Below are 18,809 nucleotides of genomic sequence, written 5' to 3'. Positions count from 1 at the left end.
GCGATTGAGTTGGATCCTGAAATTTAGATTTAGGATCACTGTGTGTGTGTAGGATTGGGGTATGTAGGAAATTGGTAGAACTATGTACTAAATTATGTAGGAAATTGGTACAACTATGTACTAAATTTGGTACGATTTGAATTGCGGGTGCACCAATAGAGTTGGAATCCTGAAACTTAGATTTAGGATGACTGTGGGAGTGTAGGTTTGGGGTAGGAAGGAGGTTTCAGAAATAAGTACTACTGTGTACTAAATTTGGTACAATTTAAATTGTGGGTAAACCGATAGAGTTAGAATCGTAAAACTTGGATTTAGGATCACTGTGGGGGTGTGGGATAGGGTATATAGGAAGTTTTGAAAATTCGTACTACTGTGTACTAAATTTGGTACAATAATACACAGATGATATATATATATATATTCAACTTATATGGCTGACAAACGACCTGCTAAAGAACTTGTAAACATAATATCTTTTATATCGAAGATATTTTATATGCAGGCGATTAGTGGAAAAACCAGTAAGGAAAGCTGTAAAGTCGGACGGGGCCGACTATATGATACCCTTCACCACTTTCGATATATCCAAAAGATGAAACCTAAAAGACATCGAATTTTTAAAGGGCCAGGGACAAAATTATGAAAATCTATTATAAGCGTATTTATATATATATATATATATATATATCAGACGATATATATGGAGCTATATCTAAATCTGGACCGATTTTCACGAAACTAAACACACATTCATTAATTCATTACGCAATGCCAAATTTCGTGCAAATCGAAAGATATATAGAGACTTTGGTGCACCATTTACCTTAAATCGGACGAAACTATATATGGGAGCTATATCTAAATCTGAACCGATTTTCTCGAAACTTGGCACGCATCATTCTGGACCTAATTCAGTACTCTGTGCCAAATATCATGCAAATCGAAAGATATAGAGGGGCTTTTGTGCCCCATTTACCTTAAATCGGACGAAACTATATATGGGAGCTATATCTAAATCTGAATTGATTTTCTCGAAACTTGACACACATCATTCTGGACCTCAGTCAGTACTCTGTGCCAAATTTCATGCAAATCGAAAGATATAGAGGGACTTTGGTGCCCCATTTACCTTAAATCGGAGGAAACTATATATGGGAGCTATATCTAAATCTGAACCGATTTTCCCGAAACTTGACACACATCATTCTGGACCTCAGTCAGTACTCTGTGCCAAATTTCATGCAAATCGAAAGATATAGAGGGACTTTGGTGCCACATTTACCTTAAATCGGCCGAAACTATATATGGGAGCTATATCTAAATCTGAACCGATTTTCTCGAAACTTGGCACACATCATTCTGGACCTAATTCAGTACTCTGTGCCAAATTTCATGCAAATCGAAAGATACAGAGGGACTTTGGTGCCACATTTACCTTAAAATTTGGCACACATCATTTTAGACTTAATTCAGTACGCTGTACCGAAATTCGTGCAAATCGGATGATTTTCAGGGACTAAAGTCCTCAAATCGGACAAAAATATATATGGGAGCTATATCTAAATCTGAACCGATTTTTCCCAATTTCAATAGGGTTCGTCCTTGGGCCAAATAAATGAGCTGTGCCAAATTTCAGCCAAATCGGATTATAAATGCGACCTGTACTTTGTTTACAATTTAACATCAACAGACGGACGGACGGACAGACGGACGGACGGACATGCATAAATCGACTCAGAAAGTGATTCTATGCATATTCTCAAAAGGAACCATGGGTCTATCTCGATTCCTTTTGCCTGTTACAAACATATGCACAAAGACATAATACCCTGTACCACAGTGGGGTGAAGGGTATAAAAATTATTCTACTTCCTAAATATCTATTGAAGATCTTCAATCTCTAGAAGGTCTGTAGAACATCTATCTTTAGAATACATATAAAAAGTGTTCTCTCTTCATAAGAAGATTTCCAGAAATGTATTTAATTGCTACAGAATGTGTATCTTTCATATATTGTGTTGTCTGCGACATAACATGCGGGGAAACAATCAATAGAAAGAGGTACTGCCAATGGAAAAATCGGGGAAGATCTTCTATGTATATTACATAATTTTTAAAGCAACAAATAGTATATTTTTTTAGAAGATTTACAGAACACAGAACTTGTATAGGCATTCTATTTACAGAAGACCCTTTTTGCATATTCTATTGATAGACGACCTGCTATGTAGAAATTATTCTATCTGAACAAAATCTTTATAAGATTTTTAAACTCTATAACAACTCTACTATTTGTGATAGATTTTTCTATCTTGTTTTTTTTTCTTGGCCCAACTATCCAATTAAAATATAATCATATATTAAGAATCATAAATTAATTTGGTACAAATTTAATTTTGCAATATCCACATCTATTGAAAATATATATGAATGTCCCATATGACAGGATACACAACATATCTGCACAAATTCACACAAATATAACAAATATTTTCCTGCTTGGTTTTGGATGTACCCCGCCCCCCTTGTCACACCCCTGCTGATGTAGCCAAACAAGACCAGTAATTATGAGAAACAAGTATTGCACATTCCCCAATAAAATGTAAGAATTGCTTTTGCACCTGCTTTAAAAAAAGTCCTATCCCCTTTGAAAATAAATAAAAAAAACAACCAGAAAGTAAACATGGTAGAATCTTTAGTATTTAATTAAATTTGTTGAAATGTTATATAGTGTTTATTCCAAATATCAAATTATCATAATGTGTACCACTCATTGATGATATGTTATCTTTTAATCGACTATGTTCTCCACGGATATTCAGCAATCCACAGGGGACCAGAAATACTACATTGCAGTCACGTTAGCTGGCAATTTTATGTTCCTAAAAATACTGAAGATTGGTGCTATCATTATATGGACGCTATATCAAATATCCACTGATAACTCGAAAATATGGAATTAAAACGAATTCAGTTAAAAAATATATTAAAATCATTAAATACTAAAAATCGGAGTGATTTTAATTGTTGACCAATATAAATCATCTGCAACCTCTCTAAACAGTGAGCAGAGTAGTACGAGGACTGTGCGGAAAGTTCTTAGCCTAGCACAAGAAGCGTGGTATAAACAGAAAAAAGTTAATTGTTTTGGAAACTTCCATCCCTGTTATGAACACATGTTGAATTTTGTTTCGATCTGACAACTCCTTCATATAGAAACCGGTGTTCAAAAAAGACGCATCTGCAATTTTTATACCCTTCAACACACTGTGGTACAGGATATTATGGCTTTGTGCATATATTTGTAATAGGCAAACGGCAGCGAGATAAACACATATTTCCTTTTGAGAATATGCATAGAATCGTTTTCTAAGTCGATTAATACACGTTCGTCCGTCCGTCTGTCTGTCGGTTTAAATTGTAAACAAAATACAGGTCGCATTTATGATTCGAATTGGATGAAATTTGGCATAGCTTATTTATTTGGCGAACCCCATTGAATTTGGGAAAAATCCGTTCAGATTTAAATATAGCTCTCATATATATTTTCGTCCGATTTAAGGTAAATGCACCAAAGACCCTACATATCCTTAGATTTGCAGGAAATTGGACACAGCGCACTCAATTGAGCCTAGAATGATGTGTGGAAAGTTCCCTGAAAATCGGTTCAGTTTTAAATAATGCACGAAATTTGGTATAGGGTATAGGGAATTGAGTCCAGAGTGATGTGTGTTAAGTTTCGTAAAATTGATTGAGGTTTAGATATGGCTCCCATATATATTATCGTTCGATTTTATATAAATGGTGTACCAAAATCCGTATATATCCTTCGATTCGCACGAAATTTGGCTTAGCGTACAGATTTGAGTCTAGAATGATGTGTGGTGAGTTTCGGGAAAATCGGTTCAGTTTCGATATAGCTCCCATATATATATGTTCGTCCGATTTAAGATCTAAATGGTGCACCAAACTCGTAATGTTTGTCCGATTAACACGAAATTTTGAACAACGCCATAGCTTCCATATGTCTGATTGAAATTAAATTTTTAAATTACATTTTTTTTTAATTAAATTTTAACCGAATAGCGTGTATCAATTTCGCTATGATTCGTTTTCCATAAATTTGTCCCATGGTACGTATGATGATGAGGGAACATTGGCATGCAATTGTAAGGATACATATGTACAATATACCCAAAGTGATAAAGGGTATCATATTGTCGGCCCAGTTCGACTTTACTACTTTCCTTTCTGGTTTCTCCATTGTAAAAAATTGAGGATGCGTCTTTTTGAAACGCCTGTTTCTATATGAAGTACTTACCAGATGGAAATTTAATATGTGTTCATAACAGGGATGGAAGTTTCCAAAACACTCAACTTTATACCGCGCGTTTTGTGCTAGGCTAAGAACTTTCCGAACTGCCCTCTTATAGTTTGACAGTCCGACCATACGATACCATACCCTACAATTTAAATTCTGCGAAGCTTAATCCCGATCCAGGGGAAATTTTACGGAATTTCCGTTGCCTGATAATGATAATTCCTGATAAAATAATGTTTTCGGTTCATAATTATCATCGCGCGACATTAATGGCCTCTAGTGTGGCAATGGGAATTTTCAAAAATTTTAAATTACCCCTGTAAATATTTAAGTAGAACGCCCACATTATCGGTAGTACTTATCTGTAGTATAACACAAAAGTCTGGTTCAATTGACCCTTTAAATATTGACCGACTATAAGCAAGAGGGCCATGCTTGTTCCTCTTTTCATTATTGCGACCTCTAGAGCGGTCAGAAAAGTAGACAAATATTTCTCGGCGTTACAAATCTTGGAGCTATACTAACCTAGCAAAATAGTTGTGTAAGGTTTAGAATGGTTACTATAGGGGTCTACCCCTAAAGAAAGACAGAAAAGTAAGAGCAAATTTGGTTCAAGGACATAATCGTGATTACAAGAGATTGACTAAATCGACATAAAATTGTATTCTTTATTATATGTGCGATGTTATCCCTGAAAATAAGGGAGGAGCTGAAGCTCAAAGAGTCTACATAGAAGAGCTGAATCTCAAGGAGTCTTTATAGAGGAGCTAAAAGAGTTTTATAAACGATCTGAGGCTCATGGTAGAAGAGCAGAAGCTCAAGAAGTCTTAATGGGAGAGCTGAAGCTCAAGGAGTCTTAATAGACGAGGTGAAGGTAATATTTATGGGGGAACTGAATTTCTGGAAAATCTGAGGCTCGTGGAGTTTTTATTGACGAACTGTAGATCGGGCGTTTTCTGTATACGAACTAAAACTCTCTATCTATATCTATACAAATAAAAGAGTAAAGTGATTGACTGACTGACTGACAACGATTCATCAACTCCCAGACGAAACGGCTGAAGCTGCAATCTTGAAATGTTGGGTGAGGGTCACTCTTGGTCCAAAGGTGACAGATAAGGCTGGGTTTTTGGAAATTTGTACTAGAACGGTACGAAAAGTACTAAACGTGATACTATTTGTATTTGTCAAACCGGTAGAGCTAGAACTCTATTCAATTTGAAATGAGGGTCACTGATGGAGTGCAGAATAGATGTAGCAAAGGATTTTTTTGGAAATTCGAACTATAGGTATCCGAAAAGTTCAAAAATGTACTAAATTTGGTACAATTTTGTAGCATATGAATGGAAAGAGCTAAAAACTTGAAATTTGGAATGCGAATTAGAGTTGAGAAGTAGGGTCGATATAAGGAGATGGTTTGGAACGCGTGTACTCATGTGTACGAAAAAGTACTATATGGTACTATATTTGATACAAATTTGATTTGAAGGTGCAAATCGAGCTGGAATACTGAAAATTTAAATTAACATTACCGTCGGAGTGTAGTTTTGGAATTTTTTACCTATGTGTACGAAAATTACTAAATCGTACTATAATTGGTACATTTGGATTTGGGTGAACCAATAGAGCTGGAACAATTAAATCTGGAGCTAGACTCATTGTTGCGGTGTAGGATTGGTGTATGTTGGAAATTTAGGAAATTCGTACTAATCAGTACTATATGGTACCAAATTTGGATTTGGGTGAAACGATAGAGCTGGAATCTTGACATTTGGAGTAAGGATCATTGTTGGGGGGGTGGCTTGTTGAAATGAGCGTTTTAAGAGCGATTTGGAAATTCCTTCTAATGTGAACAAAATTTGGTACAATTTAAATTGTATGTGACCCGATGTAGGAAGTTTTGGAAAAGGTACCAAATGTGAATTTGGGTGAACCGATTGAACTGGAATCCTGAAATTTGACGTTAGGATTGGGCTTTGTAGAAAGTTATGGAAATTCGTACCAACGTGTACTATATTTGGTACAATTTATATTTTGGGTGAACCAATAGAGCTGGGATTCTGAAATTTGGAGTTAGGGTCACTGTTGAGGTGTAGAATTGGGATATATTGAAAGTTTTTGAAATTTATACTAATGTGTACTAAATGATACCAAACTTTGAGTTAGGTGAACGATAAAGCTGGAATCTTGACATTTGGTGTTGTAAGGGTGTTGGATTGGGGTTTGTAAAAAGTTTTGGAAATTTGTTACTAATGCGTACAAAATGGTACCAAATGTGGATTTATATGAACCGATAGAGCTGGAACGCTGAAATTTGGAAATAGGGTTTCTTTTGGAGTGTTGGATTGGGGTATGGATATAGTTTTGTAAATTCATACTTATGGGTACTAAATTTTGGTACAATTTGAATTTTGGGTGAACTGATACAGCTGGGATTCTGAAATTTGGAGTAAGGATTATTGTTTGTACTAAATTGTACCAAATTTTGAGTTAGGTAAACCGATTGAGCTGGAATCTTGACATTTGGAGTTAGAATCACTGTAAGGGTGTTGTGTTCAGAATTGGTGTGTTGGCTTGACATATATAGGTACTTTTGAAAATATGGGTTTGGTCTGTATTGGTTTTTAACCCTTTGTGGCCCAATGTTGCCCACGTTAAGACCTGATTATGGACAACACATATCAAAAGAAAAATCTTAAAAAATCATATTTTTGATAAAGTAGTGAGCTTTTCAATATAGAGAAGAGGGCAAAAATGTGTACAGTACAAATTTGTGTATACAGTTCAAAATATTTAAATCGCTTCGTATTCGAATTGTACGAATTCTGTCAACACAATTATGTTTGATTATTGTAAAAAAGAATGTAGAGAATAATTTAAAAAGATTTTTCCGTCGATTTAGCATTAGCTTTCCTTGATATTGGACTTGTATTTTTCAGAATGAACGTACTGTATCTCCCGAATGCAAGGATGTAGCGATGTCAAATTTTGTTCATGTTCTATTTAGAATAGTTACATTAAATCTTTAAACAGAAAATTGTTCTATGACTACGGAAAAAAAACTCGGGGCTCAAAGGGTTAAATAATTCCCACATTCGCTAACGAAGTTTCGGACATATGCTAGTATAATTTATAAACGAAGTGAAGCTCAGAGAGAACATAAGATCAGGATGTTTTCATAGAGTAATGACCAATTAACACTTATAGACGAGTTGAAGAGCAAGGAACCTTCATAGATGAGCTGCAGTAAAAGTAGACTTTACAGAGAGACTAAATGCCAGGGAGTCTTTTAGGCGAAATAAAGCTTCAAAAAAATTCTAACGAGCGAAAGATAAAAAAACGTTTGGTACAGTGGACCGTCATATTGACGAACCTTTATAAACGAACCTGACAATTGGAGTGTTTACACACGAAAACGACTAAAAAAACGAAATTACTAAATTTTTTTTAAATGTTACTCCAACTCCAACGCCATTGATATTTAAATCTTTTAATGCCACGCATTTTGACATGAATTTGGAATGAACATTATTACAACAACAACAAAATTCGTAATAAACATAAAATATTGCCCCAAGACCCCCCAAATAATATAAAGTAGAAATTATATAAAGCTAAAATTTGAACAGCTTATACATTCTGTATCTTCCCCTATATAATTAAAAGACATTTTGTAAATAGTAAAAAAATCTATAACAAAAAACATTTTATGAAAACCAAAATTTGCTTAAATTAACATCAACAGAGCAAAATGTATAAACAAACAACAAATGAAAGAGATATTTTTTTTATAAAATTAAAACTAAAAACAAAATAAATATTATTATTAATAGTCTATTTCTTATTTCGATTAAATAACAAAAGAAAAAGAACAAACAAAAAAATAAAATGTTTACGGAAAACTTTTGTGGCTGCTGGTGGGCGAATTGTATTTTATATAAATATATTTTCTATATATATAATATCAATATATATTTTTAAATGTGTTCGTGTGTTGATAGTATATATCGGTGTGTGTTTTTATGTGTTTAGATAAATTTTTTATTTATTAAAACAACAAATTAATACGATTTTTATACGCAACCAAAATTGGTTGAATTTTTTCAATATTTTTGTAGAAAAAATTGGTTTGAATAAATGCTTTGAAAATTTGCATTTTTTTTTTATTTAAATTTAAATTTTCAAATTTAAAAAATATATATTAAAATATTATATTAATAATAAATTTTTGTTGGACGCTTATATTTAAAGCATTTATTCAAAACTTGTATTTTTTATTGTAGTCAATATTATTTCTAGCATGGCCTTCATTTCCTTTGCCTTCCCAAAATAAAACTATTTTTTTTTAATTCTATAGCTTTAGTAAAATATATATTTCATTTCCAATTTTCTTAGATGGCTTTCCTAATATCCGTAGTGCCCAGCAAATTCCAGACAAAAATTAACAACTTTCTGCCAAAAAAAAAAATAAATCCAAAATCAACTCACATTATTTATTTCTAGTTTTCAGTTTCATATTCTTTTTGTCTTCGATGTTTAAAATTTAACAAATTGAATAAATGCAAAAAATAGTTTACTGACAAAAAACAAAAATAACCAAAAAATATCATAATATTTTCATTTTCTATTTGTCTCTTTCCTCTCTCTCTCTCCCTCTTTCTCTATCGCTCTCTTAACCATCCCTCTCACCAATAGGTTCACCATCACCTCGCAAAAAGCGCAACAATTCTACACCCGTTAAGAAAAACGCTGCCGAAAAGAAACAAATCCTCCAGCAACTTGTCTCACCGGCTGCCCAAACGTCAAAACCCAAAGTTAGCTTGGGTGAATTAATTTCATTGTCGGAGAATCGATTACATGCCGGTGGCAGTACCATCGATTCGGAAAGTGATCAGAAGGAAACAACATTTTCCGAAAATACTGGTTCGCTAACATCGGCCACGGTGGAGCGAGCCATTAACGATCCGAAGCTGGAGAAAAAGGTGACATTTGCCAGGTTACTGAATAAAGTTTCAGCTGAAATGAGTTCAGGATCAGAGGTATTTGTTTTTATACAAAAAAAGTATTTATTATTTTGAAACCAAACATTTCTAGAAAAGTTATTTCTTTTTAAATATGTGATGTAATCTACGCCATAATTTTAATAAACACACTTTAAAAATGTTTTAATAATTTTAAAATCTGACGGTAATTGTAATATATTTGCTAAGCTGTAACTTGGGAAGTCTTTTCGTACGAGCTAGAGGTCAAAGAGATCTGCTAAGAAATCTTCATAAAGAACTGAAGATCAGGGAATCTTTATATATGAACTAAAGCTTGAGGAGTCTTCGTTGACGTACTGAATTTGTAGCAGTCTTTATAGGCGGTGTGAAAGTCCGACAATCCTTGTATACATGCTGAAGCCCAAACAGTTATTATGTACGAGCTAAAGGGCAGGAATACATTCAAGACGGGCGAAAGCTCAAAGAGACTTTATAAACGAACTAAAGCTCAATGAGATTTTAAAAAAGAGCAGAGGCTAAAGGAGTCTTAAAAACCGAGCTGAAGCTCAGGAAATCTTTGTAGGCGAGCTGAAGCTCACACATTCTTAATAGGAGCCCAGGGCGTCTTTATAGCCGAGCAAAAACTCAGTGAGATTTTTTTGACGAGCAGAAACTCAGAACAATTTATGGGCTAACTGAAGTTCAGGCAATTTTTATGAACAAGATGATGCTCCGGAGGTCTTTCTTGATGAGCTAAAAGTCAAGAAGAGTTTCCAGGGTATGAGAAAACATTTTATAATCGAGGGAAATCTTTATAGAAGTACTAAAGAAGTCGTTACAAAAAAACTGAATACCAAGAATCTTCATAAAGAACTGAAAATCGGGGAATCTTTATATATGAACTAAAGCTCGAGGAGTCTTCGCTGACGTACTGAAGCTGTGGAAGTCTTTGTAGGAGGTCTGAAAGTAAAATCGTTGTTTTAGACATACTGAAGCCCAGACAGTCATTGAGCTAAAGGACAGGAATACTTTCTGGACGAACGGAAGCTCATAGAGATTTAATAGACGAAATAAGGTTCAAGGAGTCTCAAAAAAACCAGCTGAAGCTCAGGTAATCTTTATAAACGAACTAATGTTCCAATATTCTTTATATATGAACTGAAGCTCAGGGAGTCTTCGGTGACGTACTGAAACTTTGCAAATCTATAAACGCTCAGAATGGCAGATAGTCCTTTTAGACATGCTGTAGGACAGGTAGTCATTATATGTGGGCTAAGGGGCAGGAATAACTTCTAGACAAGTGGAAGCTCATAGAGATTTAATAGATGAACTAAAGCTCAATAAAACTTAAAAATAAGATAAGGCTCAAGGAGTCTTAAAAAACGATGAAGGTCTGGGAATCTTTATAGATGAGCTATAAAGCTCAAATATTGAGCTTTAGGAGGGGTATTTCAGGGTATTTCGGCCAGAACTGAAGCTCAAGGAGTCTTTAGAGACGAGCTGAAGCGCTGAGTGTCTTAAGGATAGGAGTTTTTAACTACGAGTTAAATCTCAGGAGTAATAGATCAGCTGAAGCTGAGGGAGTTTTTAGAGAGTTTAAGCTCGGGGAGGCTATAGGAAAGCTTAAGTCCTGGGCATATTCATAGGCGACATAAAAGCCAGACGAGCTGAAGCTCAGTTGAAGGTTTGGGAACCTTTATAGATGAGCTAACGCTCAATGATTATGTATAGACAAGTGAAGGGTAGGCAGGGTTTATAGACAAGCTGAAGACCAATATGTCCTCGATGGCAATTAGGAGGACAGGGGTATTTTATTCTATACTGAATCTATAGAAAAGACTGAGCTGGGAGCAAGAAGGCTTAATGTCAGAGAATCTTCAAAAATATCCTGACCTAAAGAATAGAAAGTATGAAGATCCGATGGCTTCCATAGACGAAGATTTTTTAAAGACATGAGTATTTGAACGGTTTTTACCTCCTCATAGGTTACTTACTTTACTTAAATGACTTGTGACAGACTTTTGTTCCATAAGCCGAGCCTAAAAAAGGTTTCTAGGCGCGTCGGTCTTGTGTGCGTTCATCCAATATGAAAGAACATGTTCCGAGACGTTGTCTTCTACATGATCGTTCCATCGAATTCTTGTCCTTTCCCTTCTACGTGAACCACCAGTTGTCTCGCTTGTATGTGTCATTCTCACAACATGGCCTAGAAAACGTAGTCGCTGCAGATCGATACGTCTGACAATGTCAATGTCTGAGAATAGATGGTAAAACCCATGATTCATTCGACGGCGATGTTCACAGTTGACGCACAGAATGTTTATCTCAAACAGTCCAAGAGTTGCCTCATCTGCTTGCGCAAGTACCCATACTTCAGATTCATATAACAGCACGAAAAGTATCAGCGTTATTGTGAGTTTGGTATGGCGGGAGGTGGCCTTATTATTGAATTGCTTACTCAGACCATAGTAGCATCTGTTGGCCAATATATGCTGTTTGGTGTACAGAGTCTCACTACTGTTCACATTTAACATTTTCCAGCAGGATTCTAAACAGGTCATACGACAAACTGCCACCTTGTCCGAATCCTCGTTCGGTATTGAAGGGATCGAGAGATTCATTCCGACTTAAAATGCTAACCTTGTGCCAGTTAAAGTTATTCTGCATAGTCGTATTAATTTTGCAGGAATGCCAAACACAGGCATGGCTTTAAATACCACTTAGCGGTTTGGGCTGTCGAATGCGGCTTTATAGTCGACAAAAAGGTGGAAATAGTCGATGTATTTTTGTAGGTCTTTTCCAGGATTTGGTGAAGTGTGAAAATCTGGTTTATGGTGGATTGGCCAAGTCTGAAGCCACATTGATATGATCCAATAACGTCATTGACCATTGGCTGAATAGAACTTTATATTCGATGAGAAGGAGACTGATTCCACTATAGTTGGCACATATCGTCTTGTCTCCTTTTGGCTGGTCCATCAAAATAAATAAAATAGGATATATAGGATATATCGACAAATTTCTGCGAAGAAATTGAACAATTTTAAAGCAAGTTCAGTAGGGAGCTCTGTTTGAATTCTTCAAAATACCTTAAGGGAAACCCCACCCATTCTCGATTTTAATTTTTCAAGATTTTCAATGAGCTGCTAAATCAATTACAATGCTTGTTAAGGTTTGTAACTTTGCACATATATATTTGAAGATTTAAAAGAGAAGAAAAATAATTTACAAACAAATTTTGTAATTGTTTTGTTGTTTTTTGTAATTAAAGAGAAGTCCTTATTTTTGAAGGCGGGCATTATAACTCCTCACTGGAACATCGGAATCCGAAAATTCCAACGGTGTTAGAAAGAGTACATGTCTGGCTCTCGTATGAACTAGGATTATTGACATCGCTCTAAAATTAATAAAATGGCGGACCTTTGAAAAAATATTTTTGGAAAATCGCCGATTTTTGACCAAAAACCAAGTTAAACAAGTGAAAAAGCGTTAAGTTCGGCCGGGCCGAACTTTGGATACCCTCCACCATAGATATACTGACAGGTACTAGAAATGAAAATATAGGGAACATACCAAAAAGTAGACCTATACCGACATTTCTAAAAAGGGATTATGTAACAAAAAATAAAAAATTCAGAAATATTTAATGGATAATTATACCCTCAGATTTATCGCTATTGAGGGTGTATACACTTTAACACGGTGAAAATGTGGCTAATCGAAATATTGGTTCTAGACCTCATGTTTCTTTGGACCAAATCCGTTTCAAAAAATTTAGATTTCATCCAAACTTTGTCCATCTTATTATTTCTTCCAATCTTAGTTCAAATTCGAAAATGGGGAATATCGGTACACTTCTTCTGGAACCTCCATACAGGGGCTAGGTCTAAATGCGGGTTATAGTTCATTATCGAACCTTACGTTCTATCTCGATATCCTCCACAGGTGAAATGATTACATCAAAGAAACGCGGAACAAATCAGATAACCATTTTAATATAAAAAAGGGGGTTATATGAGGACTACCCCAAAATGGGGGCGAATATTAATAATTTTTGGTAGGGAGATTTGGTACCATATACCAAATTCGGTTGAAAAAGGCGCTCAAGAACCCCAAAATACCGAAAATTGGGGGTACCCTTATATGGGGGCTATCCGAAAAACTGGACCTATATTCATAATTTTTTGTGGATAGATTTGGGACCTATTAAGAACTCAAAATAATAAATTACAGCTAATTCGGCGGAAACATACGTTCAAAATCCTCAAAATATTGAAAATTAGGAGGTACCGTTATATGGGGGCCAGCAACGTACACAGGATTTCATTTCGGGGGGGGGGGGGGGGGCCCGTCAGTACAAAATGAAAAAATTCGCTGTTGCAAACATAAATTTACTGTGAAAAAAAATCATTTCGGGGGGGGGGGGGGGGCCCGGGCCCCCAGGGCCGCCCCCCTGCGTACGTCCCTGATGGGGGCTACCAGAAAAAGTGGACCTATATTTATAATTTTTTTGTGGAGACATTTGGTACCCAATAAGAACTGAAAGTACCAAATTTCAGCGAATTCGGTTGAAAAACGCGCTCAAGAACCCCAAAATACCGAAAATTGAGGGGTACCGTTATATGAGGGGTACCAGAAAAAATTGACCTATATTTATAATTTTTAGTAGGGAGATTTGGTACCCAATAAGAACTGAAAGTACCAAATTTCAGCGAATTCGGTTAAAAAACACGCCCAATAACACCAAAATACCGAAATTTGGGGGTACCCTTATATGGGCCGATATAGCCCATCTTCGAACTTGACCTGCCTGCAGACGTTTAGACGCTAGAGTGATTACAACAGGCGGACAGACGGACATGGCTAGATCGTCTTAGAATTTTACGTTGATCAAGAATATATATACTTTATAGGGTCGGAAATGATTATTTAGATGAGTTACAAACGGAAAAACAAAATTAATATACCCTCCATACTATGGTGGAGGGTATAAAAATAAGGAAGATCTTCACCGATTGACTTTATCCTAGTTCATACGAGAGCTACACACTCCTAGAGAAACGTGTCAAAATTTGAAACCGATTGGATTATTAGTTTTTGAGTTATCGTGCCCGCCATTCGTTTTGAGAAAAACGCGTTTAAAGTTTGAGAAGCCCTTTAGCCGTCACTTGATGCTGACACAATAAATCGGCTATATGTTCAAGAGTTCTTGAGATTTTCACTTGAAATTTTGTAGGACATTCTTAAATTAGTGTAGATTCGAATTAAATCAAACAAATGTTTGACCCCGAGAATGGGGGGTCCCCTTAAATTAGACATTACCGTTATATGAGGTCTATATGAAAACCTGATCAGATATATCCCATTTTGAATACAAAGCATTTCGGGAGTAAAAGCAATAGTGTGGTTTCAAATGGCATACGGACAGATATTGCTAAATCGCAATAAAATTTTATTTTGAACCAGGATACATATAGTTTATGGGGCATCCTTGAAATTGTTTTGGAGTTGCTGCAAACGGAATGTTAAGTGTTAAATATACTTTACATCATGGTAAAAGCTGTAAGACCACAAGAGGCCTTTTAAAACCCCATAAACAGCATGACTTCCTTCTAATGAAATATGACGATGTTTAAATACTGTTTTTTTTATAAAATCCTAAAATATGTTCATCAAAAGTTAAAAATGTGGTGTAGATTACAAACATTTCGAAAATGAAATCATAATCTTTTTACTTTATCATTTATCATTAAAATTTGTAATTTATTTTTATGTGTTTTATTACTCTGTTCAAACGAAAAATGGGTTATGATTCTCAGGCAAAATCAAAGAGTCTCTACATACGAACTCATCCCAACAACGAAGAAGAAAAGGAGGCATTTGTCTAAAAAAAACACAAAACTAAAAACCCCAAATCAAAAGAAAAGAAAAGTATTGAATTTTATGTCAAAATCTAAATTCACAAAAAATTGAGAGCACAAACCAAAAAACGCATTTGTAGCGAATTTTTCTTCTTTGCAAAACACCACCAAAGCAATGCAACTTCTTCTTTGTAGTCATCAATCATGAATGTAGTTGCAAAGGACACTCACCTTCAAGAACAAGAAAAACCAAATCGCCATTCATTAAACACTTAGCGAGCAATGAAAGACATTCGCCCATCTTGCCATGCCCATTTCATACACACTTCCCACCAATTGTTTGTCTGAGAATCATAAACAACACGTTGTGTCAAACTTGTCTCTAGAGTAATGGGCTAGATAACGTTTTCTTTTTTTTATAACGTGAATTTTTAGTCTCTATGTGTTTTCCTTTACTAACGACGTTTTTTTTCACTTGACCATCAAAGTCTAACCTTTGGTTTTCCTTGCTACCCATCTCCTCCCAACAGGCAACTCGTAACTCTAGTGCCCTTAGCCTGCCAACTGATATACAATTGCGAGCTAGTTCCATGCCACCATCACCCTGCACCAATGACATACGCTCACCGCACAGCACCACCTCCAATCATGGCAGTGATTCCTTTTCAAGTTCCGATCTGGCATTAACCGATTTCGGTTTGCGTTCCATACAAACCAGTGGCAGTGAAATGGGCAGTACAAACAACAATCAGCTGAGTGGCCTGACCATGGGTCTGCCACCGCCACGCTGTCGCATTGGCTCACCGGCCCGACCCAAGGTGTCCAGTGCCGATTCGATATTGGCCATGTTTAGAAATTTTGCTGCCGCCAATACGTCCAACGTAACAACGGCCACCATACCATCAACATCGGCCTCAGTATTTGTTTCACCCTCGACCACGCCGACCATTTCCAGCCCACAAGATGATGCACCCGGTGATGATGAGTCGTCGACATCATCAATGCACACACCGGTTAGCTATTCAAGTGGACCACCGGATTCGCCTGTCTTCTATCGCCAGACAACTATCGAAGTGCCTGTCTTAGATGTTCTCAATGCGCACAAGAGTACATCGCCCTCATCGTCGACATCGTCATCATCGGCTAATCTGCTGCACCCACCGACAATATTGCTAGAGATACCAAGCAGTGGCATTAACAATAAGTGCCTGTCGCCGATACGTGAAATGCCCACGCCCATACCGTCGCCAGCATTGACGCCGATAATGCAGCGTGGTCATCGTTCGAACAGTCCAATATTCCAAGAGGATCCATTGTCGGGTGGTGATTTTAGTGACGATGATGACAAGAGCGATACCAGTGATACACATATGTCGGTAAGTTGAATTGAATGTTAATCGATTATGGAACTGTAGGTTTCCAGCAGTATTTCTTTGTGTGTGTGTGTATGTATTCATTAGAGTCCGATTTTAGAAGGCGGTCTTTAAAATCTCTTGATGTCTTAGTGATTGTGTAATTGTCTGTACTACTATTCGTTAATGAAATATTTTTTTTTTTAATTATTTTTTAAGTATTAAAATTCGAAATCGTCCTAATGGTTATAAGTAATGACTATAGCGTATAGCTTCCGTTAGAAACCCCAGATTAATATATACTGGACCGGAATGTTTCAATGAGTGTGGTCAACTTTACACAGAACATTTTTATCTATTGCGAAAGAAACGAAACGTCTTGAAATTGTGGTGAAATGGTATAAAAATGTGGGTCCTTGGGAAATTTGCACTAATAATAAATAAATATTGAACTACACGGGAACAGTTACAATTCTGAAATTGGCTTGTGGCAGAACGTTTGTTCAATAAATCGAGTTTAAAAAAGATTTCCAAGGGCGTCAGTCTTGACCATGTTCCGAGATGTTGTCTTCTACTTGATCACTTGGCTCACTAGAATGCCTTTTGAGTTGGGGGAATCCTTATCCATTCTCACAACATGACCTAGCCAACATAGGGCATGCTTTTGAGTTGCCTATTCAGACCATAGTAGCATATTTTGGCCAACACTATTCTCCTCCCGATTTCAAAATGATGTTATTAGGACGTCTTGCGCGTTGATATCATCAGCTTGGTCTTCTCGCCATTTACTGTCAATCTCCCTTTGGCAGATTCCTTCTCATTTCGTTCAAAGACGGCTGTTACCGCTCGCAATGTTCTACCCATTATGTCGATGTCATCGGCATCGGCGAGTAACATGTGCTGTTTGGTGTACAGAGTGCCATTTCTGTTCATATTTCCTTATCGTATGACCTTTTCCAGCAGGATGTTAAACAGCCCACACGACAAACTGTCACCTTGCCTGAATCCTCGTTCGGTATTAAAGAGCTTCGATAGGTCATTTCCAACTTTAACTGCTGCCCTTGTACCACTTAAAGTTATCCTGCATAGCCGTATTAATTTTGCAGGAATGCCGAACACAGACATGGCTTTAAACTCCTCTGGTCGGATAAGGCTGTCGAATGAGGCTTTATAGCCATCAGTCTCCCTTTGGCAGATTCCTTCTCATTTCGTTCAAAGATGGCTGTTACCGTTCGCAAAGTTCTACCCATTATGTCGATGTCATCGGCGTAGGCGAGTAACATGTGCTGTTTGGTTTACAGAGTGTCATTTCTGTTCATATTTGCATACCGTAGAATGTTAAACAGGCCACACGACAAACTGTCACCTTGTCTGAATCCTCGTTCGGTATTAAAGGGCTTCGTTAGGTCCTTTCCAACTTTAACTGCTGACCTTATGCCACTTAAAGTTATCCTGCATAGCCGTATTAATTAATGGCTTCAAACACCTCTGGTCAAATAGGGCTCTCGAATGCGGCTTTATAGCCGATGAATAGGTGGAATGTGTTTTTCGTGGATCTGTTCCAGGATTTGCCGCAGAGTGAAAATTGGTTTGGTTTAATAATGTCATTGATCATTGGCTTCACTCGTTCACACAGAACGCTGGATAGCACTCTATATGCGATGGGGAGGAGACTTATTCCTCTATAGTTGGTACATATCGTCATGGTTTCTTTTATGTGCAAGGGACACAGGATGCTGAGGTTCCCATCGTTGGGCATGCATTCTTCTAGCCTAATTGTACTAATCAGCTGGTGCATGCTCCTGACCAGCATCTGACCACCGGTCTTGCATCGTTCGGCTGGAAACCCCTCGACACCTGCTGTTTTATTGTTTATACCCTTCACCACTCTGTGGTACAGGGTATTATGTCTTTGTGCATATGTTTGTAACAGGCAAAAGGAATCGAGATAGACCCATGGTTCCTTTTGAGAATATGCATAGAATCACTTTCTGAGTCGCATGTCCGTCCTTCCGTCTGTCCATGTTAAATTGTAAACAAAGTACATGTCGCATTTATAATCCGAATTGGATGAAATTTGGCATAGGTCACTTATTTGGCCCAAGGACGAACCCTATTGAATTTGAGAAAAATCGGTTCAGATTTAGATATAGATCCCATATATTTTCGACCGATTTAATGTAAACGGTCCTTATATATCTTTCGATTTGCACGAAATTTGGTACAGAGTACTGAATTAGGTGCAGAGTAATGTGTGCCAAGTTTCGAGAAAATCGGTTCAGATTTAGATATA

At 36.6% G+C, this 18,809-nt stretch overlaps 1 protein-coding gene across 1 annotated transcript in view; it reads left to right on the top strand.

The window, feature by feature from the left end:
• LOC133333824 (uncharacterized) overlaps positions 1–16,540 on the top strand; it is a gene marked incomplete at its 3' end in the record, with an annotated part of 57,021 nt that extends 40,481 nt beyond the window's left edge. Inside the window, exons 13-14 of the mRNA XM_061542138.1 lie at positions 9,017–9,360; positions 15,695–16,540. Coding sequence (XP_061398122.1) covers positions 9,017–9,360; positions 15,695–16,540 — 1,190 coding nt within the window. The remainder of the gene's footprint in view (positions 1–9,016; positions 9,361–15,694) is intronic.
• Between the last annotated feature and the right edge of the window lie 2,269 nt (positions 16,541–18,809).

The sequence above is a fragment of the Musca vetustissima genome, unplaced genomic scaffold, assembly GCF_032173495.1.
Source record: "Musca vetustissima isolate MV318-11 ecotype Yass unplaced genomic scaffold, APGP_CSIRO_Mvet_v1 utg5780, whole genome shotgun sequence".
Taxonomy (NCBI): domain Eukaryota; kingdom Metazoa; phylum Arthropoda; class Insecta; order Diptera; family Muscidae; genus Musca; species Musca vetustissima.
The sequence above is the reverse complement of the archived record's forward strand: the minus strand, read 5'-3'. Positions and strand labels throughout refer to the sequence as shown.